General features: G+C 44.1%; 1 protein-coding gene across 7 annotated transcripts in view; it reads left to right on the top strand.

Moving 5' to 3' along the window:
• The window catches only part of LOC132392587 (mitogen-activated protein kinase kinase kinase 20-like), a 130,891-nt gene that overhangs the window by 33,156 nt on the left and 72,844 nt on the right, over positions 1-24,891 (top strand). For all 7 annotated transcript variants that reach the window (XM_059966662.1, XM_059966665.1, XM_059966660.1 and 4 more), the window contains 2 exons: positions 5,791-5,865; positions 9,087-9,193. In XM_059966662.1, coding sequence (XP_059822645.1) covers positions 5,791-5,865; positions 9,087-9,193 — 182 coding nt within the window. The remainder of the gene's footprint in view (positions 1-5,790; positions 5,866-9,086; positions 9,194-24,891) is intronic.

Genomic DNA, 24,891 nt, shown 5'->3' on the forward strand with positions numbered 1-24,891 from the left:
ATATCAGATCAAAAGGCAGTAGTACATAGTGTTACTGTTTCACTGGTGTAACGACCCAGACTAGTCTTAGACCGTGGTACTGTCTGTAGAGCTTGACCTTTCCCTTTGAGCCTATGTGGGCTTTTTGTGGAATGCTTTACTTTCTTCTCACAGTGCAGACTCGAGGGGCCGAATGGTCTACTTCTGCACCTATTGTCTATTGTCTATTGTTATCCCAGTGTTAAGCAGCTGGGTTAGTTGGCAACTGTAAGTTGCCCTTTAGTGTAGGGAAGTGGTAAAGGGGGAATTGATGAGCACATGAGAGAGAAAGGGAGAGAGACAGAGAGAATAGAGAATAGGAGATGGAGCTTGTGACAGACCCTACTGTGAGCTGCCTGGTTCAGATGGGCTGGTCTCCCACCTTCTGTGCTATAATAATTAAATGAAAGCTTTGCAGTCCTGTATCATCAATTGTCAACTGAGGGAGCATTAGGAGACACGGTGGCTCCCTGAACACTTACAACCACCGGTAACTGCAAGTGCCAAATTCCACCAGCAGATTCTTGCAGATGAGCAATACAGTTTGCTGCAGGGGAATCAAGAAAAATCAGGTCCAAGTTAGGCAAGAAACTAGCTGTTGGAGAAACACCAAAAATACAGCACAAATGCAACATGATTGTTACCACCATTTTGACCTACTGCTGTGTATAAGAAAGTAGTTTTCAAGGTGCACTGACCAATAACCTGGTCACCAATGCACAATTCAGATTCTTCCTGGATCGCTCAGTCCAAAACTGGTTTTGTAGCATTGGTTTGAACTTGGACATAGGCCAAATTACAGACGTGAGACGATAATGCCTGTCCTAGGTATGAAGATTTCTCCCAATCTGCTATCAGGTGCTAGTAAAGCTGAAATCTCAGAGTTTGGGAGGAAGACTATTCAGCAGGTGTTTGTTATACCTGGTGCAAGTAAAGGTGGTTCTTCTTGTCAGTTATTGTGATCCTGAAGCATATTGATCTGGCAAAACACATTAGGTTCACTGATGTTTCAAGTCAAGTCAACTTTTATTGTCATTTCGACCATAACTGCTGGTACAGTGCATAGTAAAAATGAGACAACGTTTTTCAGGACAACACAAAGACTAAGAACTGCAGGTGCTGGAAATCCAAAACAAAAACAGCAACACAACTATCCTGTTGGCCAGACAGCATCCACGGAGAAATATGGATGGAAATGTCTCATGTAGACGGTTAAGAATTTAAGAAAACAAAATTCAAATGTGTTGAAGGATGGAGGGAAGAAAGCATGTCTGTGATAAGGTAGAGACTTGGTGATGATGAGGTTTATTTATCACAAATGATCCACCTGGAGGAGATGTAAATAGAAGGAAAATTGATAGATATATGGTTAGTACAGGAGGGTGGAACTGAGGTGCAAGTCAGCCATGATTTACTGAATAGCAGAACAAGGGGGTGAATATGTACATTTCACCCTACATACTGTTAGCAGCATCTCTGCTATCTCTGACCGTAAGAACTTCCTTTATCCCAGCTGTTTGAGTAAATAAACAATAACAGCAATTATATATCCAAAACTTTCTGGATACCCTAAAGTTTTAAATTGCCTTCTCAAAGCATTTGTCTTTCCTTCCATTGAAGCTAAAATTCATAATCTAAAACTGTATTAAAGTACAGGGGTGATTATTTTGTTTCCATAATTAAGTGCATTCAAAGTACAAAGTAAATTTCTTATCAAAGTACTTAAATGTAACCATAAACTACCCGAGATTGATTTCCTTACAGATATTCTCAGCAGAACAAAGAAATACAATAGAATCAAACGTTGACAAAGAAATGTGCAAATGAAGACAGTTTCAGCAAATACACAAATAAATAATAAAAAAAGTTCAAAGTAAAAATTTATTGTCAGGAGTACATGCATGTCACTGCATACAACCCTGAGATTCTTTTTATGCAGGCATACTTAGCAAATCTATAGAACAGTAACTATAAACGGGATCCATGAACAACAAACAACACCCACAAAATGCTGGTGTGGTGTTTGAATTTCCAGCATCTGCGGGTTTCCTCATATTTGCTTAATGAACAACAAACTGTGCAAATGCAAATATAAATAAATTGCAGTGCATGATGAAACAACAAGATAAGGAGTCCTTCAAGAGAGACCATCAGTTTTGGGAACACCAGAAATAGAATGAGTACGTATCCCCTTTTGTTCAAGAGCCTGATGGTTGAGGGGTAGTAAATGTTCTTGAGCCTAGTGGTGTGAGTCCTGAGGCACTTGTACCTCCCACCTGCTGGCAGAAGCAAGGAAAGAGCATGGCCTGGGTGGTGAGCAATGTTCTCTCTAATTTGTAATGACTTGTGTGCAAAAATCTTGTGCTGTGCAATTTCTTTGCCCAGTGACAACAACATGTGCACACTGAATAATTTCTTCAATAAAAACGGAATAAATAAGCCAGTTCTAAAATCACTCATTTATTCGATGAAGATTAGGTGCAGCCTCTTTGGTACCATATCATGCACACTGCCTTATCTCCCACTACTCTCCTGCATGAGTAGTTCTGTAGGGGATCCCAGGACTCATCCTCTATTACGATAACCCCAAAATACTTAAAGTTAACTATTGACCCTCCATTGCCCTAATGAGGATTGGCTTATGGACCTCCACCTGCAGCCTCATTTTTTTACCATATCGTGCACATTGCCTTTGTCCCCCACCCTGTCAAGCATAAGTAGTTTTATAGGGGATCCAGTTGTTAAACATAAATCGACAGAGACAGTCACTAATATTGCATATCTGAGCCTCAATGTCAAACTAAACATCCATCATGAAAATAATAGTAAACTACAGTTGGATCAAGGCTATTAATTAATATTGGGTTATGTCAAAAAATGACCGTTCATTATATGAGCCCATATCTTTTCAACTGACTACAACTGTCCATTATTTAATTTTAAGTGCTATTTGCAGGATTTTTTTGAATGACTGATGGTTTTCCCATTGTTACACAGATTCAGTCTTAAACTCTTGTTAAGGAAAACAGGGCCCATTCTCTTCTAATCTTGGTGTTACTTTTGAACTATTGATGAAAAATGGGGCTATCAGATCAGCTGTTAAGAATAGATGATAATTTGCATGGAATTAGGCAAAAGTGATGACAGATATATTACTGTAATTGATTATTGTACTTAATTGGTAATTGAGCTCAAATTTAAAATCATTAAAGTCAATCTCTTTCCCTCACCGTAGCTCTTCTACCTCATTTACCCTAGCACAACTTTACAGAGGTTATGTGAGGCTGTCCAGCCTGTAGCACAGGTTAACAATGAGCTTGTTTCATGTTTGAAATGAGATTGCATGCAGAACATTAGCACCCTCTTTCCTGTTGTCTTATTGTTCAGCTGGAGCAAATTGATTTCCTTCTGAAATGGAAATGAGCCAATGCTTGTCCCATTCAGTTTGTTTTGATCTATTTTCTGAAGAGGAAAGTGTATATATTCTGCTTTATTAGACGCTGCACGTAGGGATTATGTGTGAATTGGCAGTTTATCCTTGCTTTTTAAAAAAATCCACTTCAGATTGTAGGGACAGCAAGCCCATTTCCAGAATTGATCAGTGATCCTGAATCCAGGGCAATATGTAAGAATCTGCTGTTGGGTGGCTTTGTGGTTGGGATAGGGAGGGGAGTTAGTGTATACTATCTAAATGGTTGTATAAGCATATAAATTCACGCTGCTCACCTCCCACTAATAACTGCACCAACTTACCCAACTAACCCCAAGAAACATTTCATTTTAGGAATTATTTTCCAGCTCCTCAGTCCCTTAAGTAAATAAAATATAATGGTATGCTGACAGTAGCATTTTGGTAGAGACATCAAGTTCAATCCTAACCTCGAGTCTGCCTCTGTGGAGTTTGCACACTCTCCCTAGACTGTATGTATGTCACCCCCCCCCCCCCCGACAGCCACCACCGGGTGCTTCAGTTTCCTTGTACATTCCAAAGGTGCACAGGGGTTGAGGGGTAAATTGGCCCCTGTAAATTGCCCCTCAGATGTACATGAGTTTTAGAATCTGAGTGGGACAGGAGAATAGAATGGGATTAGTATAAATGAGTGCTTGATGATAGGTGGAGACGGTGGGCCTGTCCCTGTGCTGTTTCACTCAGATTCTAACGAGATCTGTAAGTGGCAACATCCCAAGTTCGAAATTATTTCAGCCTTATGAGGAAAAATCAAGAAGAGTGGGCTTGAAGAATGGAGAAGAGAATTTTATTGGAACATTTTTAATGGACTTAACAAGATAATTTCTGTGAAAATTTTTCAACTTTTAGGGGTGTCAAAATGGGACATGGTCTTATGGGTCAACTACTTCAGACTAAGGCAAGAAGAGATGTTTCTCACAGTTGTGAATCTATGATTTGTCTTCCTCAGAATCAGAACCATGTTTATTATCACCGGCATGTGTCATAAAATTTGTTAAGTTTGCAACAACAGCGCAATGCAATACATAATATAGAAGAGGGGGAAAAAATAAAATAATAACAAAAAATAAATAAATTACAGTATGTGTATATTGAAAAGATTAGAAATGATAACAGAAGTACAAATAATATGTATTAAAAAGGTGATGTAGTGTTCATGGGTTCAATGTCCATTTAGGATGGCAGAGGGGAAAAAGTTGTTCCTGAATCACTGAGTGTGTGCTTTCAGGCTTCTGTACCTCCTACCTGATGGTAACAGTGAGAAGAGGGCATGCCCTGTGTGCTGGAGGTCCTTAATAATGGACGCTGCCTTTCTGAGACATTGTTCCCTAAAGATGTCCTGGGTACTTTGTAGGCTAGTGCCCAGGATGGAGCTGACTAGATTTACAGCCCTCTGCAGCTTCTTTCGGTCCTGTGCAGTAGCCCCACCCCATACCAGACAGTGATGCAGCCTGTTAGAATGCTCCCCACAGTACATCTTGAGTGTATTTTTTTGAGTAAGTCCTTGAGTGTATTTGTTGATATGCCAAATCTCTTCAAGCTCCTGATAAAGTATAGCTACTGTCTTGCCTTCTTTATAACTACAGCGATATGTTGGGACCAAGTTAGGTCCTCAGAGATCTTGACACCCAGGAACTTAAAGCTGCTTACTCTCTCCACTTCTGATCCCTCTATGAGGTTTAGTCTGTGCTCCTTCGTCTTACCCTTCCTGAAGTCCACAATCAGCTCTTTGGTCTTACTGATGTTGAGTGCCAGGTTATTGCTGCGACACCACTCCACTAGTTGGCATATCTTACTTCTGTATGCCCTCTCATCTCCATCTGAGATTCTTAGAGAGTTATGAATGCTGAATCAATGTGTATATTCAAATCTGAGAGGAAGGAACTTCAGTGCTACTGGTTTAGAGGAGATAAACAGGAAAATGGACGTGTATCCAAAGATTAGAACAGTTTGAGAAGCCATCTAACCTTCCTGCTTCTGATTCTTCCCTCCCGTATATACAAAGATGATAAAAATTGGCTTGTTTTCCTGGGGAATTATGGTGAAATTCAACCATCTCACTTGATCTTTGTAGCATTTTGAGAATCTTTCCAAAAGCTGCACATGTTGACTTCCAGTGAGATTGCATTGCTGTCGGTGGTTGGTAATCTCTGGGAAACGAGCTTTGATTAGCTGAATAAAGCCTGGAGTGTTCCTCACGCTTTTTGTAATAATGTCACAACGTGGAGTCTTTGCTCATGTGAATGTATTTTAATTATTTTTGTGCACTTTCAATGGCTAATATATTGCTGTTCTTACTTCAGAGGTTGACCATTCCAAAGAGCTGTCCTGCCAGTTTTGCAGAAATATTGCATCAGTGTTGGGAAACAGATCCCAAAGTAAGTACTGAGACCTTTAATGATCTTTCCCGTTGAGAGACACAAGAGGCTGCAGATGAGGGAACCTGGCGCAACACCAAAGCTGCTGGAGGAACTCAGCAGGTCTGGCAGCGTCTATGCCCAAAATGTTGACGTCTGTTTTCCGTCCATAGATGCTGCCAGCCTGCTGTGTACCTTCAGCACTGTGTGTGTTGTTCCCTGTTGAGAGAAAGAAGGCTTTTGACAACAGATTTGGGTGCGGGTGGTCATTGGTGTGGAGTTCATCTTCAACTTATGGTATTATCAAGTGAATATCTGAGCTTTTCAAGATACTTTTTTGTTGATTCCAGAAGCCTCCTTCAGTCTCTAATTGCCCATTTATCCAGTTAGTAAAATATTGATGATAACGGATCTATTTAAGGTGCCATATGTTGAACATAAGAGTCAATAGTGTGCAGGTTTCCCCTTTGTCATGGAAAGATTGCGTACCCAAAATACGTGAGCCTTCTGTGATGCAGAGCTGTGTTACCTATGCATGTGTCAAGAAATGCAAATTTTTAAAAATGTGTTTATATGTTTAGCTCTTTCATATAAATTCCAGGAGTGTGCATCTTATTCTGTATCTTACACTTTTGGGTAGTGATTTGGTGAATTCTGTAAAGGCATTTCCATTACCCTGACAGGGGTTGTCTGTGTTAAAGGTTCGATAACAAAGGACTGCAGTGTGCCCATTTCCCCTTGTTCTCTCAGTTTTCAGCCTTCGTAAGTGTCAATGAATTTGACACTTGTAGCCACTTATCTTATGAATACTCCCCACAGGGCCATAACACCTAACACAGTGTCCTTAGAATGACAAAATTGAGAGACAGAGAGGTGCACTAAAATGTGATGGAGAGAAAGAAAAAAACAGCTGTGCTTTTTAAACACTTTTTTATTAAGCTTTTATTTTCTAATCCTGTTAGATTATTTAAAACTTCGCAGGTTGCTGTTTACCATTTATATTACTCATACACTGTGGCTTCGCTAGCCATAGGAGGCTGTTTTGAGATTGCTAACCTGCTTTCTTCAGCGTGTTTACTGCACAGTGATGTCACTCCAGGTCTTTGTTTCCATCAATTTCTCATTGGGCAGCTTTCCACGATCAGCAGTATGCCACATCTTGAATCCGCCACTGTTCTTCTCGAGGCCAGTATTGCTGAATAGAACTGTACACTTCCCTCCTGTAGAAATACAATCAGCATCAATTATCTGAAAAATCACGGGCTATTCTTTCAGAAAATTACTGACAAGACCTTTGCCATTTAGTGTGTATGCACAGTGTTCGTGACACTGACATGTATATTGTGACTTGTATTTATTAAACCTGAATTGCAGTCAGTAAATCTGCCTCACCCCATTGCCTGCATTTCCTAGCCACTCGTGCTCACCCCATCTTCCTGCTGCCTTAACAGTGACTCCTGTCCTCTCCTACCAACCCATGAGCCTCCACATCCAACATATCATTCTCCACATCTTTCACCATCTTCAGCACGATCCTACCACCATCACTCCCATCTTTACTTCTCCCCGCTCTCTGCTTTCCACAGGGATTGCTCTTTCCATGATTCCCTTGCCCATTCATCCCTTCCTCACTAATCCCCGTCTGGGCGCTTATCTCTGCAAGCGAGAGAAATGCTACTCCTGCCCATTCACCTTCTCCCTCACCTCCATTCATGGCCCCAAACAATCCGTCACCTGTCGGGGTCGTCTGTTGTATCCTGTATATGGCTGAGACCCAACATAAATTGGGGGACTGCTTTGTCAAGCTCCTGTGCTCCATCCACCAAAAGCAGAATTTCCCAGTGGCCAAGCATTTAAATTCCAATTCCCATTCCTGTTCCAACATGTCGGTCCACGGCCACCTCTTCTGCTACCATGTAGGCCACTCTTAGGGTAGAGGAGCAACACCTTGTATTCTGTCTGAGAAGCCTCCAACCTGATGACGTGAACATTGATTTCTCATTCCAGTAAATGTTTCTTCCTTTTGTTTTTCTCCACCCACCCACCCACCCCCTCCGATTCCCCACTCTGGCCTGTTACCTTCTTTCCTGACCTGCCTGTCACCTCCCCCAGTGCCCCCCCTCCCCTTTCCCCTATGGTCCACTCTCCTCTCCTATCAGATTCCTTCTTCTCCAGCCCTTTACCTTTCCCACCCACCTGGCTTCACCTATCACCTTCTAGTTTGTCCTCCTTCCCCTCCCCCCACCTTTTTATTCTGCCATCTCCCCACTTCCTTTCCAGTCCTGATGATCGCCCAAGACGTCAACTGTGTATTCGTTTTCACAGATACTGCCTGACCCTGCTGAGTTCCTCCAGCATTTTGTTTGTGTTGCCAATGACTCTGTCAGCACTCTGCAGGGTGGACCCAGCCATGGTCTGCTGCTGTCAGAATAATGAAGCTCATGCTGATCAGTGCAAATGCCAACAGCAGAGTGTGCATCTGCTATCAACCACACTCCTTTAATGTAAAAGGGCCCGTGGAACCTTCGAACTCACTGGACGGTGCCGAGGAAATTATGGACCTCTGATATTGTATATTTGCAGCACGATAGTTTAAAGTAAATTGGCCTGAAAAGGCAATGTGCCAGAAAGACATTGTTATTGAGAGAAGCTGGTGGTTCAGACATTTGCATAGGAAAGGTGGTACAATGAATTCCATTGGCCACACTTCTGTAATTAACACAAAAGAATAATTGGCATTTTAACATTGATCACTGTCATTGATACGAACAAAAAGAAAAGCCATGATATATAGATTTATTTATAAAACAGTGTAGAGAAAAAACTACATTTCCATGGTAAAACCCTTTAAGTTTTTCTTTAGCGTCTTACTACTGCATATTAATGATCAGCATAATCCGAAAATCTATTTGACCCTCCATTATTTCTCTTCTTGCTATTTAAATGATACATCTGCTTTGGTCTAAAATAACTGACTCCATTCTAATCTGCTTTGAAATCCACCTGTTCCTTAACCTGCCCGTGTAATGTTTCATTTTCATATCATTTGTTATGTTATCATTCATGACTTCATGATGCAATCTAATCGGTCCCTGGATACTTCAGACAGGTGAGAGGATTTGTCCCAAATATTGTGGTTGTGAATCATTTAATTAAATTAGATTTATAGAAGATAAATACTGTAATATAATGCAGAGTAATATAATGGTATTTAGATTTGCTTGTTTTTGATTTCCCCACAGAAAAGGCCAAACTTTAAGCAGGTCTTGGGGTCCCTTGAAGTTATGTCACATGACAGCAAGCTTCCAGACCAGTGTAACTCCTTTCTGCACAATAAGGCTCAGTGGAGGTATGCTTGGATGCTTGAATCCACTTCAGTACGTCTCTATTAAGATTTTAAATATTGGTGTGAAATGCACAGGAGTGGGATTGGAGGTCGGGGGGAAGCAAGGTTTAGATTTTTATTTTCACTTGTGAGGGCAGAAGAACAGCCTACAAAGACTGGCAGGCTGAGTGCCAGTGTAATATGTCATCGGAAAATCCGTGGAGTCAAGGTTACTTCTTGCACTAGTTTCTAATGTAGCAGAAGAGGAGAGTTTGCCTCCTTTACATTTGTGATGTGCTGCCAGCTGTTTGAATGCAATATATTGTTGTTATAAAATCTATACTCTGCGCTTCTTCAATCTAGATAAGAAACAGTAGTAATTAGTAGAAATTATTGTCTTCTAAATAGTAATATTAAAAGAAATTCTAATACTGTATTAAATAACTTTTGGCATGAAACAGTTCTTGGGAAAAGTTCTTTCTAAATCATCTTTCCCCTTTTTCATGTCATGTGGAAGTGTTAATGGCTTTGGAAGTAGAGAGCACAGTGGAGGATTCTCTGGGATGCTAAAAAATTGTTACAACTGTGAGAACCTTGATTTTTTTAAAATATTGTTTAATGTGTAATTCACTTGGTTATAACCCAAAGAATACCATGATGCAGAGCCCTGCAGAAACTATTAATTACAGTACTAGAATTTCTTGTAACATGTATACAATTTGGAGAGGAACGTGCAGGGTATACGGTTTTCCAATGCATCTGCAACAGTTTAGAGTTGGGGTTCTGTTAGAGTGATTTTTGGGTTTAGGTCATTTACATTTAGCAAATGGCTTTGGCTACCAGTCTTCTGTTCCTTGAAAATGTATTGTGGAATTAGTTTGGAACAATGCATTCCTAAAAGGCTGTGAATCCCAGTCCAGAGGACACTGGCGTCTATGGGATGGATGTGATACAGAAGGTGTGAAGTTTGCATTTAGTTTCAAAGGAAGCATTGTCTATACTTTGTAGATATGGAATAAGTCTTCAACTTCCTCTTGTGATCACAATTTATATGGTTGCTTCGGTCACACTTCTGATGATAACCGAAGTGTTGGTGGCGGGAAATCTGGCAGTGGTTAAGCAGTAGTTAAACTCTTTCACTGGAGATGGTCATTGTGCAGCACTTCACTGACCATCTCCCAGCACGTGCTGCGTGTAAGCATGGACTCCTTCGTTTTTTTGCAGAGTTGTGAAAGGAATGAAACATTGTACAATCCTTAGCAAACATTCCTATGATGAATGGAAAGACACTAATGATGATAGTTGGGACAATGCTCTGATGAAAAGGTGACTGACCTCTAACAACTGTAGCTGTTCTCCTTCATGCGAGCTGTAACTCTGGCCATTGCCACATCTTTGTGATTCCTCACTTGGGCAAATGCTGCCTTAATATTAAAGGGCAATCGCTCTCATTGTTACCTTCTGAATTTGTTTTCGGTGCTCGTCTGGGCCGAGACTGCAGTGATATGTGGGGCTGACTGGTTGTGGTGAAACCCAAGCTGGGCATTAGTGACAGAAGCTTCCATCGGTTTGCTGATTGAAGGGAGACTGATGGGCGGCTGTTGACCAGAATGGATTTACAACTCATTCCCAGATGATCAGTGGGCTCTATTTTTACATATGTCTGTAAGTCGCTTGGGAAGATTGTCCAAAAATCACTGGTTAAGGTGACCATGTCCGCATGATATTGGATTGTTTTCTGCAGGTCTTGTTGTATAAGAATAATACGGAATTTGTTGTTTTGCTGCAGCAGTACAGTGCAATAATATAGCAATCTATAAAATTACAAAAGTATATAAATAATGCAAAAAAAAAGAAATAACAAGGCAGTGTTCAGGAATTCATGGATTGTTGAGAAATTGGAAGGTGGAAGAGAAGAAGCTGTTCCTGAATCTGGGTGTAGGTCTTCACCTCCCTGATGGTAGAAGTGGGAAGAGGGTATGTCCTGGATGGTGAGAATCCTTAATGATGGATGCCACCTTTTTGAGGCATTAGCTCTTTGAATGTATTCTAGATAGTAGCACGAGTTGTTCCCCGTGGCGGCGATTTTTCCATATTGGTAGAATAAACCGGCAGAACAATTTTTTAAAATGTTTTTCCTAAAATATTGAGCGTCTTCAGGCTCCTGTAACTCCTACCCAATGGTTGTAAAGAGAATAAAATGCCATCTTTTGTTCTTCTGAACTCAAGAGTATAGAGACCCAGTCCATTTAATGTCTCCTTGTAGATGGAACCTATGTGCAACGCTCCTTCGGTCGACATCTTCTGGATTGATTTTAAAAAAAGACATATTTCACTTATTTTATGTCTTTTACATTTGTTTTTCATGTTGAAAGTGATTCTAGAACTGTTGGAGTCTGTGATTTGCAGTTTGGAGATTGTTAGCATGTTTCAGTGCTCTGTAGTCTCTGAGAGGATTCCAGGAAGTAGAGGGAACCTCGTGGTCAGAAGGCTGAAGACTGATATTTGACTATATTTCATCGAATAAAGCTTCCATTGTTTGCCAATCCAAGCAATGAGGGAGATTGAAATGCCAGCTACCTGCCTTTTCAACGCTGGGGAATCGTTCTGCTGCTGGACAGGGGAGACAGCCTTTTTATTGCTGGTGAGATCACTTTGTTACAGAGAGGGAGAATGTTTTCTGCGTTTTGGATGTGGACTTGGACTGTGGACTTTTTTCAGTCTTATGTTTTTTGTTGTATTCTGTGCTTTCCTCCTGATTTTTCTCAGTTTATTTGTGTTCAGGGGAGGGGGATTTGGGGATCAAATTGCCTGTTCCGTTTTCATTTGTTTTTTGGAGAGGAGGGACTTGGAGGTTGATGTCTGTGCTGCTGTTCTTTTCTTTCTTGGTTTCATGGCTACCTGGAGAAGAAGGATTTCAGAGCTGTACTCTTTGATAATAAATGAACCTCCCCCACCCCCCACCATACCTCTAAGTTGGTAGGTTAACTGGCTACTCTAAATAACCCCTCATGCACATGAAAGAGAAGTAAATGGGCTTTTTGCAGGGCTGAAGGGGAATGAGAATAATAGGCTGAGTGACATCTATTTGTACTGTAATAAGCATGGGCACCCGCCATCGTATCATTGTGCTCTGTCTATGGCAAGTATATTCTTCTGAAGTTGGAAAAGCAGACCTGCATGTAATACAGGTATCCCCCCGGCCCTTACAAAGGTAGAGCATTCCTATGAAACCTTTCTTAAGCCAAAATGGCATAAAGCAAAGAACCATTAATATAAATGGAAAAAAATTTCGTAGAAGCGAAAATCCTCTTTGTAATGCGAAAACTGGTTACTAATGTAGGTGTTTTGTAAAAGTGAAGTGGCGTAGAGCGAACATTCGTAAAGTGGGGGACACCTGTATTTCAGATATATACAGGGTTTCACCAGGACCCTGTATATTTTGAACAAGACATCTCTACCTGCCTACTCTTGTGTTAAGTTTAACATAGCATTTGCTTTCCTTACTCTGTGCAAACTTAGTGATTTGTATACACGGGCACCCAGGTCCCATCAACCACGTTACCTGTACTCTATCTGCCACTTTTTTGCCCATTCCCCTATTCCGTCAAAGTCTTTCTGCAGACTTCCTGTTGCCTCAAAACTACCTGCCACTCCTCCTGTTGCTGTACCATCTGACAACGTGACCACAGAGCCATCAATTCTGTCGTCAAGGTCACTGACATACACTGAGCGGCCACTTTATTAGGTACACTGTACATCTCATTAACATAATAAAGTTCTAATCAGCCAATCATGTGCCCGCAACTCAGTGCATAAAAGCATGTGTATATGGTCAAGAGGTTCAGTTGTTGTTCAGACCAAATAACAGAATAGGAAGGAATGTGATCTAAGTGACTTTGATTATGGAATGATTTTTAGTGCCAGACAGGGTGGTTTGAGTATCTCAGAAATAACTGATCTCCCGGGATTTTCATGCACAACAATCTCTAGAGTTTACAGAGAATGGTGGGGAAAAACATCCAGTGAGTGGCAGTGCTGTGGGCAAAAGATGACTTGTTAATGAGATAGGTCAGAGGAGAATGGCCAGACTGATTCAAGCTGACTGTTCTCAAAGAAGCACGTGTTACAACAGAGGTGTGCATAAGAGCATCTCTGAACACGATGGGCTACAGCAGCAGAAGACCATGGACGTGCACACAGTGACCACTCTATCAGGTACAGGAGATACCTAACAAAGTGGCCACTGAGAATATAATCAAAATCCTTCGTAATCAGTTGAGCTAAGCAGAGTTTTATTTTGGCTTTTTAAAAGCAGTCATTATCGAACTTCAGGACCTGGACCAGCCAGCTGGAAAAATGGGGTGAAAAATGTAGATGGAATTGAATGCAGACAAGTGTGAGGTGTTGCACTTTGGGAGAACCAACCAGGGTAGGACCTGCATGGTGAGAAGTGAGGAATGCAATAGAACAGAGGAATAAGACCAGAAGACAAAGGAGCATTCAGCTATTGAGTCTGCACTGCCATTCCATCATGACTGATTTATTGGCCCTCTCAACCCCCATTCTTCTGCCTCCCCCTGTAAGCTTTGATGCCCTGACCAATCAAGGACCTCTCCACAGCCATCCTTGACAATGAATTCCACAAATTCACCACCCTCTGGGTAAAGAAATTCCTCCTCTTCCCTGTTTTAAATGGATATTCTTCTATTCTGAAGCTGTGCCTTCTGGTCCTAGACTCGCCCCCTATAAGAAACATCTCCACATCCGCTCTATCTCGGGCTTTCAATGTGCGGTGGCTTTCAGTGAGATTCCTTCCCCCCTGCCCCCATTCTTCTAAAAGTTCAGGCCCAGAGTCATCAAATGCTCCTCATACATTAACCCTGTCATTCCTGGGCTCATTCAGAACCTCCTCTGGACCCTGTCCAATGACAGAACATCTTTTCTTAGCTAAGTGACCCAAAACTGCTCACAATACTCCAGTTACAGTCAGACCAATGCCTTATAAAGTCTCAATGTTACATCCTTGCTCTTAAATTCTTTTCCTCTCAAAATGCATTTGCCTTTCTTACCATTGACTCAACCTGCAAGTTAACCTTTAGGGAAATCCTGCACGACTCACAAGTCCCTTTGCACCTCTGATTTCTGAGTTTTGTCTCCATTTAGAAAATAGACTGCATTTTTTCCATCTACCGAAGTACATGACCATACACTTCCCTACACTATATTCCATTTGTTACTTCTTTTCCCAGTCTCCCAATCTAAGTTATTTCCTTGAGTATAGAAGAATGAGCGGAATTACAAAATTATCGGGGGGGGGGGGGTAGATAGGGTAAGTGCAAGGAGGGTCTTTCCACTGAGTTTGTGCAAGTCTGGATCTAGAGGTCATAGGTTAAGGGGGAAAGTTGGAACATTTAAGGGGAACATGAGGGAAAACTTCACTCAGAGAGTGGTGAGAGGGAACAAGTTGCCAGCAAATATAGTGGATGTAGGTTTGATGTCAATATTTAAAAGAAATTTTGATAGGTGCGCGGATTGAAGGGGTATAGAAGGCTGTGGTCTAGATGCAGGCTAATGGGACTAGGCTGATGAATAGTTTGCCATGGACTAGATGGGCTGAATTGCCAACTTCTATGCATAGTGTCAATGATGATAATTGAGATTAAAATAAAACAAGATATTAACTCTTGACTTCTTGCCGAACTGACTAGTCCACCTTATTTGCTTTCGATATCAAAAGCTTTCCTCCTCAATACAAAACACAGCCAGCTTTTGTATCATCATGCTTCCTATATTTATGAATAAATCATAACTTCATCCACAAACACAGGAGATAAGATGTTGATCTTTCTTGACTTCCACTGGTAAAATCCTTCAGTCACAAAAAGTCTCGTAAATCATTGTGTGTTATCTCCCTTATGGAGGCAGTTTTGGTTCCAGTCCCAACTATCCTTTGGGCCTTGTGTACCTTTGCAGTTTTTGCAGCCTTTGTTTTATATACTGTGCGCATTCAAATATGATAATTGGCAGTCTGGAATTCACTATCCTTCTTCTCGAGTTTGTCTCCATGTTGCCTGAAGTTGAATTCTTAAACTTTTTAAACTTCCTGCCTTTTTAAATTCAGTAACCTCTCCTATATTCCCCTTCCCTTTTACTGATACCTTTCCAGTCTGTTGAACTCAGCCTCCTACTATTTAGTTTAAAGATCTATTCATACCCCCAGTGTTTCGATTCACCTGGACTTTAGTTCCAGTGTGGTTCAGGTGGAGCCTCGTATACAAAATGAAAGTTAAAAACTACAAAGTAAAATTTATTATCAGAGTACATGTACGTATGTCGCCACAAACAATGCTAAGTTTCTTTTTCCTGCAGGCATATTCAGCAAATCTATAGAATAATAACTGTAAACAGGATCAATGAAAGAGCAAGAGCATAGAAGACTGGAAACTGTAGAGCAGCAACTATAAATAAATAGCAATTTAGCAAAAACAGGAGTATGAAATAACAAGATAAAGGGTCGTTAAAGTGAGATCAGTGGTTGTGGGAACATTTCAAGAGATGAATGTAATCATCCTCTTATGTTCAGGAGCCTGATGGTTGAGGGGTAGTAACTGTCCTTGAACCTTGTGGTCCAAGTCCTGAGGCACTTTTGCCTGATGGCAGCAGTGAGAAGAGAGCATGCCTGGGTGGTGAGGATCTTTGATGATGATTGCTGCTTTCCTACGATAGTGTTTCGTGTAGATGTGCTCAGTGGTTTGGAGGGCTTTACCTGTGATGTGCTGGGCTGAATCCACTACCTTTGGTAGGATATTCCTTTCAAAGGTATGGTGTTCCCATACCAGGCCACAATGCAGCCAGTCAATACACTTTCCACTACAACTCTATAGAAGTTTGTCAAGGTTTTTGATGTCACGCCGAATCTCTGCTTCCTTCTAAGGAAGCACTGCCGTGCTTTCTTTGGAATTATAGTTCACCTATGACTGCGTTCCTGTACATGGTTCTAACTCCATAATCAAGTTGGCAGACGACACCATGGTGGTTGGCCTGATCAGAGGGGATGACGAGACGGCCTACAGGGACGAGGTCCAATACCTGGCCGCGTGGTTTGCCGACAACAACGTGGCCGTTAACACACAGAAGACCAAGGAGATCATTGTGGACTTCAGGCATGCTAGGAGCTACACTCCCATCCAAATCTACATCAGTGGAGCTGTAGTGGAGCATGTATCAAGCTTCAAATTCCTTGTGTCCACATTTCCGATGATCTCACCTGGTCCCTGAACTCCTCCATCCTGATCAAAAAGGTGCAACAGCGCCTTTATTTCCTGCAGAGCATCAAGAAAGCTCACCTCTGTCCCAGGATACTGACGGACTTTTACTGTTGTACCACTGACAGCAAACTCACCAACTGCATCTCAGTGTGGTATGGCAATTGTCCGGAAACGGACCGCAAAGCACTCCAGCGGGTGGTGAAAACTGCCCAGTGGATTATCAGCACCCACATTGAGAAAATTTATCATAAACGCTGCCTGGGCAGGGCAAAAAGCATTATCATGGATGCATCTCACCCTAACCATGGACTTTTTACTCTCCTCCCATCCGGTAGGTGCTTCAGGAAACTCTGCTCCTGCACCAGCAGGCACAGGAAGAGCTTCTTCCCTACAGCTGTGACCCTGCTGAACCTCACATCACAGCACTAAGCAGTACTGCACCCATATTGTACTGTCTCAGTACTTTTATGTTTGTGTGCTGTAGCACTTTCTTTAATTCACAGTTATTTTGTAAATAACACTGTTCTTTTGCACTTCTGGTTAGATGCTAATTGCATTTCATTGGCTTTGTATCTGTACTTGGCACAATGACAATAAAGTATATGATGGATCCAGGAAGGATCCGTTGATGTAGTGACACCCAGAAATTTAAAGGAACTGATCCTCTTCATCTCCCACCCTCCAGTGAGGACTGGCACATGAACCTTTGGTGTTCTTCTCCTGAAGCCTACAATCGGTCCCTTGGTCTTGCTGACATTGAATGAGAGGTTGTTGTTATGACACCACTCAGCCGGATTTTTAGTCTGCATTCTGTATGCTGATTCACCACCATCTGTGATACAGCTCACAACAGGAGTGTCTTCAGCAAACTTGTATATGGTGTTGGACCTGTACTTAGCCACATAGTCATAGGTGTAAAGTGAGTAGAGCAAAATCCTGGGGGAATTCAGCAGGTCTGGCAGCATCCACAGCAATGAACAAGCAGTCGACATTTCGGGCCGAGACTCTTCAAATGGAGCCTAACTCATTGGAAGAACTCCCTCCTTCACCAATGCTGTTGTCAATCTCCGATGAATTCAAATACACACACACACAGACACACACACACACACACACACACACAGACACACACACACACACACACACACACACACACACACACACACACACACACACACACCCACACCCACACCCACACCCACACCCACACCCACACACCCACACACCAAATTAAAGGTAGTGTCGAATCAGTATATAATGGGCCAAGGTAGTGTAGAAGTTACTGTGATCTCGCTCGGCGTCAGCAAAGATGTGATTCGTTGACTGCAGGAGGAAGAAACCAGAGGCCCATGAGCTAATCTTTTGGTGAAAGGAGGTGGAGCGGGTGCTTCCATTGGTGCTTGTCAGTCTTGTCTGCTTACGTGCAGTTTTTTTGTAAAATTCTATTGTCTTTCTTTTCTCCTGCATGCAGGAAAATGAATCTCAAGGTAGTATATGGTAACATATGTGTACTTTGATAACAAATTTACTTTAAACTTTTAGTACTTCTCCCTCAACAATCTTTGAACATTTAACTCTGTCATGTTACTGACCCTATGCCAATTTGCCTGTGAGTCAGGTAGCAATCCAGGGATAATTACCTTTTTGGTTCTGTAGTGGTGTGCTACACGCAGCGGTAAAATAACGACACGGAGTCGGTAAACTGCAGTCAAAGATAACTTTATTCAAACTACACAGCCTTGCTTTTAAGCCTCCCTCAACCTGCCCCCCGTGGGCGCAGATGCTCCAAAAGACACGTACTCACAAACCCCCGTAGCCCCCCCCCCCCAGAACCGGCGATACACCCCCCATTGTCCACAGTCTGGGCCGGAACCTGTTTGGGAGGTCGGCCTCTGTGCCGCGGTGCCGGAAACTCGACCGGTTGCACCAGGTCCACATGGGCAGGTTTGAGACGGTCCACCGTGAAAACCTCCTCTCTCCCCCCAACGTCCAGCACGAACATGGACCAGTTGTTCCTGAGCACCGTAAACGGCCCCTCGTAGGGCCGTTGCTGCGGTGGCCGATGCCCGCCCCTTCGTACAAACACAAACTTACAGTTCTGCAGGTCTTTGGGTACGCAGGTCAGGTTCCGCCCGTGCTGTGAAGTGGGTATGGGGGCCAGGTTACCGAGCTTCTCGCGTAGTCTGCCCAGGACTGCTGCAGGATCTTCCTCTTGCCCCCTTGGGGCTGGTATGAACTCCCCGGGGACGACCAGGGGTGCGCCGTACACCAACTCGGCCGACGAGGCGTGCAGGTCTTCTTTGGGCACCGTGCGGATGCCGAGTAGGACCCAGAGAAGCTCGTCCGCCCAGTTGGCTCCTCGCAGGCGGGCCATGAGGGCCAACTTCAGGTGACGGTGGAAACACTCCACTAGTCCGTTCGACTGTGGGTGGTAGGCAGTGATGTGGTGCAGCTGAGTCCCCAAAAGGCTGGCCATAGCTGACCACAGGCTGGAGGTGAACTGGGCGCCTCTGTCGGAGGTAATGTGGGCCGGTACACCAAAGCGGGACACCCAGGTGGTGATCAGTGCCCGGGCGTAAGATTCGGAGGTGGTGTCCGTGAGTGGGATCCCCTCCGGTCATCTTGTGAACCGGTCCACGATAGTCAGGAGGTGCCGCGCTCCTCGCGACACTAGCAGGGGGCCCACGATATCCACATGAATGTGGTCGAAACGCCGGCGGGTGGGATGGAACTGCTGCAGCAGAGCTTTGGTGTGCCGCTGCACCTTGGCCGTCTGGCAGTGCATGCACATTCTGGCCCATTCACTGACCTGCTTGCGGAGTCCGTGCCAAACGAACCTGCTGGAGACCATCCAGATGGTTGTCCTGATGGAGGGGTGCGCTAAGTTATGAATGGAGTTGAAAATGTGTCGCTGCCAAGGTGCCAGGACGACAGGGCGGGGTTGGCTGGTGGCGACGTCACAGAGTAGGGTCTTCTCACCCGGGCCTACGGGGAGGTCCTGGAGCTGCAAACCAGAGACTGCGGTTCTGTAACTCGGAATCTCCTCATCTGCCTGCTGCGCCTCTGCCAGTGCCTCAAAGTCTACCCCTTGGGAAAGGGCATGAACAGTAGGGCGAGAGAGCGCATCCGCCACGACATTGTCCTTACCCGAGACGTGCCGGACATCTGTTGTGTATTCAGAGATGTAGGACAGATGGCGCTGCTGGCGGGACGACCAGGGGTCGGACGCTTTCGTAAACGCAAAGGTAAGCAGTTTGTGGTCCGTAAATGCGGTGAAGGGCCTACCTTCTAAGAAGTACCTGAAATGCCGGTAAGAAGCCCCAAAAGTTTCCGGTCGAAAGCACTGTACTTGAGCTCGGGTAGTCGCAGGTGTTTGCTGAAAAACGCCAGGGGTTGTCAGCGACCCGCGATGAGCTGCTCCAGTACCCCACTGACTGCCATGTTAGAGGCGTCCACTGTGAGGGCGGTAGGGATGTCCATTCTGGGGTGCACTAGCATCGCAGCGTTTGCCAAAGCTTCCTTTGTATGAAGGAAAGCGGCGGCAGTCTCCTCGTCCCAGGTAATGTCCTTGCCCGGACCAGACAGCAGGGCGAACAGGGGGCGCATGATCCGGGCAGCTGAAGGGAGGAAGCGGTGGTAGAAATTGACCAAACCTACGAATTCCTGAAGGCCTTTGGTTGTGGTGGGTTGGGGGAAATGGTGGACCGCGTCTACCTTAGCGGGCAGAGGGGTTGCCCTGTCTTTAGTAATCCTTTGGCCCAGGAAGTCAATGGTGTTGAGCCCGAACTGGCATTTGGCCAGGTTGATTGTTAGACCGTAGTCACTCAGCCGGGCGTAGAGTTGACGGAGGTGGGACAGATGCTCCTGATGACTGCTGCTGGCTATGAGGATGTTGTCCAAATAGATGAACGCGAAGTCCAGGTCGCCTCCAACTGCGTCCATTAACCGCTGGAACGTCTGTGCGGCATTCTTCAGGCCGAACGGCATGCGGAGGAACTCGAAAAGGCCTAACGGGGTGATGAGAGCCGTTTTGGGGACGTCGTCCAGATGCATCGGGATTTGATGGTACCCTCGGACGAGGTCTATCTTGGAGAAGATCTGTGCGCCGTGCAGGTTTGCTGCAAAGTCCTGAATGTGCGGCACAGGGTAGTGGTCCGGTGTGTTAGCCTCGTTCAGCCTGCGGTAGTCGCCGCACGGTCTCCAGCCCCCTGTCACTTTGGGCACCATGTGCAGGGGGGAGGCCCATGGGCTGTCGGACCGCCATATGATCCCCAATTCCTCCATCCTCTTGAACTCCTCCTTTGCCAGTCGGAGCTTGTCCGGGGGAAGCCACCGAGTGTGGGCGTGGAGGGGTGGTCCCTGGGCCGGGATGTGGTGCTGTACGCCATGTCAGGGCATGGCCGCTGTGAACTGCGGTGCCAGAACCGAAGGGAAATCCGCCAGGACCCTGGTGAAGTCGTTGTCGGACAGCGTGATGGAGCCGAGGTGAGGGGCTGGCAACTGGGCTGCACCCAGGGAGAACGTCTGAAAGGTCTCGGCATGGACCAGTCTCTTCCTGGGCAGGTCGACCAGTAGGCTGTGAGCTCGCAAAAAATCCGCACCCAGAAGCAGTTGGGCTATGGCGGCCAGTGTGAAGTCCCACGTGAACTGGCTGGAGCCGAACTGTAGCTGCACTGTACGGGTGCCATAGGTCCTTACTGTGCTGCCGTTCACGGCCCTCGGGGGGACCCGGTGCCCTGCTGCGGGTGTCATAACTCGTCGGAGGTAAAACGCTGATCTCAGCACCGGTGTCGACCAAAAAGCGGCGTCCTAACCGCTTGTCCCACACATACAGGAGGCTATCCCGATGGCCAGCCGCCGTAGCCATCAGCGGCGGCTGGCCCTGGCGTTTCCCGGGAACTTGCAGGGCGGGCGACAACGGCGGGCTTCTGGTGGTAGAAGCACCAGTGTTCATTGGGCCGGGGGTTGGCGGGCTCTGTGGCCGGGCCTGGACTGGTTTGCTGCTGGGAGCGTGGCCGGGCGATCTGTGCGATGGATGCCCCACTCACCTCCTTGGCATTCCACAGCAAGTCCGCCCGGGCTGCCACCTTCCGGGGGTCGCTGAAATCCGCGTCGGACAGCAGCAGGCGTATGTCCTCAGGCAGCTGCTCCAGGAATGCCTGCTCAAACATGAGGCAGGGTGTGTGTCTGTCAGCCAGAGACAACATCTCATTCATTAAAGCCGATGGAGGTCTGTCTCCCAAGCCATCCAGGTGCTCACAAGCCCCCGTAGGCTATCTCCCTTAGCCGGAACGCTGGCTAATTGTGAGCCGGTTCGGATGTGCCAGGAAATAGTCGCCACAGTTCTGCTTTTTAATTTTAATCTTTAGCTGCTCATATTCCCTCAGCAGAACTTCTTGTTCTATAAGATGTGCACATCGTTGCTAACCACATGGATCACAACAAAGCGATCTTTTTCCTCCTCCTCCTCCAAATTCCTCCGCAGGTCGGATGAGGCATCCCGAACTTGGACACTCGACAGGAAACACAGTCTTCATGACTCTCGGTCCTTTCCCTGACTACACTATCACCATTTACAATGACATTTCTCTCCCACCCTGCAGGATGGCTCCATGAACCATGGTGCAATGGTTACATTGCTCCTACTGGCAGTAAGAATATCAGACTGTTAGACAAGCTCAAGGTCTGAGTCTCCAACAGGACTACCTCTGGAATCCCTCACCTACCTCACTCGCAGTCACACTCTTTTGAGCCTGGCCATAGGTTGAATGTAAAGCATCAAATCAAACTCATTTCTCTCACTAACTCTTTTTCACTTCCTCAAAAACAAAAATTCAGTCATTACGTTCAGGATTCATAGGTTAGACATTTAACTCAAATTTTAGATCTCATTGATCTGATAGCTCCGATTATAAGTTATGGGGAAGCTAATTGATTTTTTTTGTAGATTATAGTAAATAAATAAATATTGTTGTTAATGGTATTCTGCAGATGCTGGAATTCCAAAACAGCGCATACAAAATGCTGGAGGAACTCAGCAAGTCAGGCAGCATCTGTGGACAGACTTTTGGGCCAAGACCCTTCTTCAGGACTGAGAAGGAAGGGGGAAGATGCCGGAATAAAAAAGTGGAGGGAAGGGGAGGTGAAAGGTGAAGACAAATGGGTGGAAAAGGTCAAGGGGTGGAGAAGAAGGAGAATAAAGTGGACTAGAGGAGAAAGGAAGGGGGAGGGGACATAGGAGGATGTATTAGCAGGCGAGAGGAGGTAAAAGAGTGGACAACAGAAGAGCGGGGGGAAATGGTTTTCACTCAAATCTGTATTAAGTAATTGCAGGCTATATTCTTGAAAGTGGTGACGTTAGTTCAAGAGTATGTGCTGACAGTAGCTGGACCAAAGTAAAAAATAAATCTAGGCAGAAAAAAATGTTCAAGTAAAAGTAGGACAATGCAAATAGACTTGTAATAAATTCCATGAATATTTTAATCAAATTATGACCCCAAGAAGATCAAGCATGACAGAGTTGACTGGATGGAAAAAATGAGCACGAGCATGAGGTAAAGCTTTATTTTTATGTGTCACATGAGATCATATAAATAGCGTTGCTCTCCCCGAAAACATACTGGCAGTGACTCAGCAGACACTAATGAGTGTTCATATATTGAAGTTCGATACTATACAATTTCTGCATCATACGAATATGAAATCATCTTTAAATGATGGTGCAAGTGCTGAGATGTGGATAATAGTTAAACTAGAAATTCATAACTTTAATTAAAGTTACAAAAATATGTGATCCAAAATAAGGACTGATGAAATGCAATCCTGATTCAGTTAAATTATTTTGCCATTGTAAAACAGTAGCTTTAGAAATGAGATGTACTGTAGTTTTGATAGCTAATTATAATTGACTAATAAATTAAGTATATAAATTGATTATTTGATCCTTTATTTTGCTTGGAGCCTTTTCTGTGCCATCTTGTGATATTTTTTAAAAACTGCAGAAGGAATAGCTAGTCTTCCTTCCCACCTAACACATTTCCTTGACCATGCGACTGAGATCACAAACTCCGTTGGGGGAAGGTGACAGCCCGCATTTTCGTATTCTGGCAGAAAGATTAAAACAGATCTTAATCTTGCTGGGCAATGTAATTCTAGTAGTTGTGGGCGAAGCAGTGATCTGGAAATTTAGACCAGTTTCTGTATGAAAGCTAAATTGGAAAGGATGGTAGAAAATTGAGAGCAGAGTTAGACTGGACTCAAGATGGATAGGACGCTTTGATGATAGATGTATAAGCACCAAGAGGAGCATAATAGTAAGGAGTAAAGGAAAAATAATATGAAAGCATTTTTGATGTAGGCAGAGACTGGACATTAATGAGCAGTTGAGAAGATTGTGACTGGCAAAGGAGTTCAACAATTAGTAAATATAAGTGATTGTGATGGGTAGAGAATACTGACTTGGTTATATATGGAAAGGTATATTCCATAGAAAGATTTGAGTTTGAGCAATGCTGTTTGAATGAAATGGCTTGACACTTAAATGAGCCTGCAATTTTCAGTTAAGTCTGATGGAGCATTCTTTTATAACTTTCAGAAATGTCGGTTTAGAATACCTTATAAAGAACTTTCTGGCATCTGGTTTTCAGCATAAGCCGCCTGCAGGAAAAATGTTCAGATGACAAAATGCAATTAACTCATACCATGTGCTCTAAATAGTGTGACGTATTATGATCACTGGTATGCCAGTGAATTTCAATCGATTTTTTTAATGCAGAATATAGAACATAGAATAGTACAGCACAGTACAGGCCCTTCAACCCACAATGTTGTGCTGACCCTCAAGCCCTGCCTCCCATATAATCCCGCACCTTAAATTCCTCCATATACATGTCTAGTAGTCTCTTAAACTTCATTAGTGTATCTGCCTCAACTACTGACTCAGGCAGTGCATTCCACGCACCAACCACTCTCTGAGTGAAAAACCTTCCTCTAATATCCCCCTTGAACTTCCCTCCCCTTACCTTAAAGCCATGTCCTCTTGTACTGACCAGTGGTGCCCTGAGGAAGAGGCGCTGGCTGTCCACTCTGTCTATTCCTCTTAATATCTTTTTATCATGTTTCCTCTCATCCTCCTTCTCTGCAAAGAGTAAAACCCTAACTCCCTTAATCTCTGATCAGAATGCATTCTCTCTAAACCAGGTAGCATCCATAAATCTCCTTTGTACCCTTTCCAATGCTTCCACATCCTTCCTATAGTGAGGCGACCAGAACTGGACACAGTACTCCAAGTGTGGCCTAACTAGAGTTTTATAGAGCTGCATCATTACCTCACATCTCTTAAACTCTATCCCTCGACTTATGAAAGCTAACACCCTATAAGCTTTCTTAACTACCCTATCTACCTGTGAGGCAACTTTCAGGGATCTGTGGACATGTACCCCCAGATCCCTC

Source organism: Hypanus sabinus, chromosome 4 (assembly GCF_030144855.1).
Source record: "Hypanus sabinus isolate sHypSab1 chromosome 4, sHypSab1.hap1, whole genome shotgun sequence".
In the NCBI taxonomy this organism is placed as follows: domain Eukaryota; kingdom Metazoa; phylum Chordata; class Chondrichthyes; order Myliobatiformes; family Dasyatidae; genus Hypanus; species Hypanus sabinus.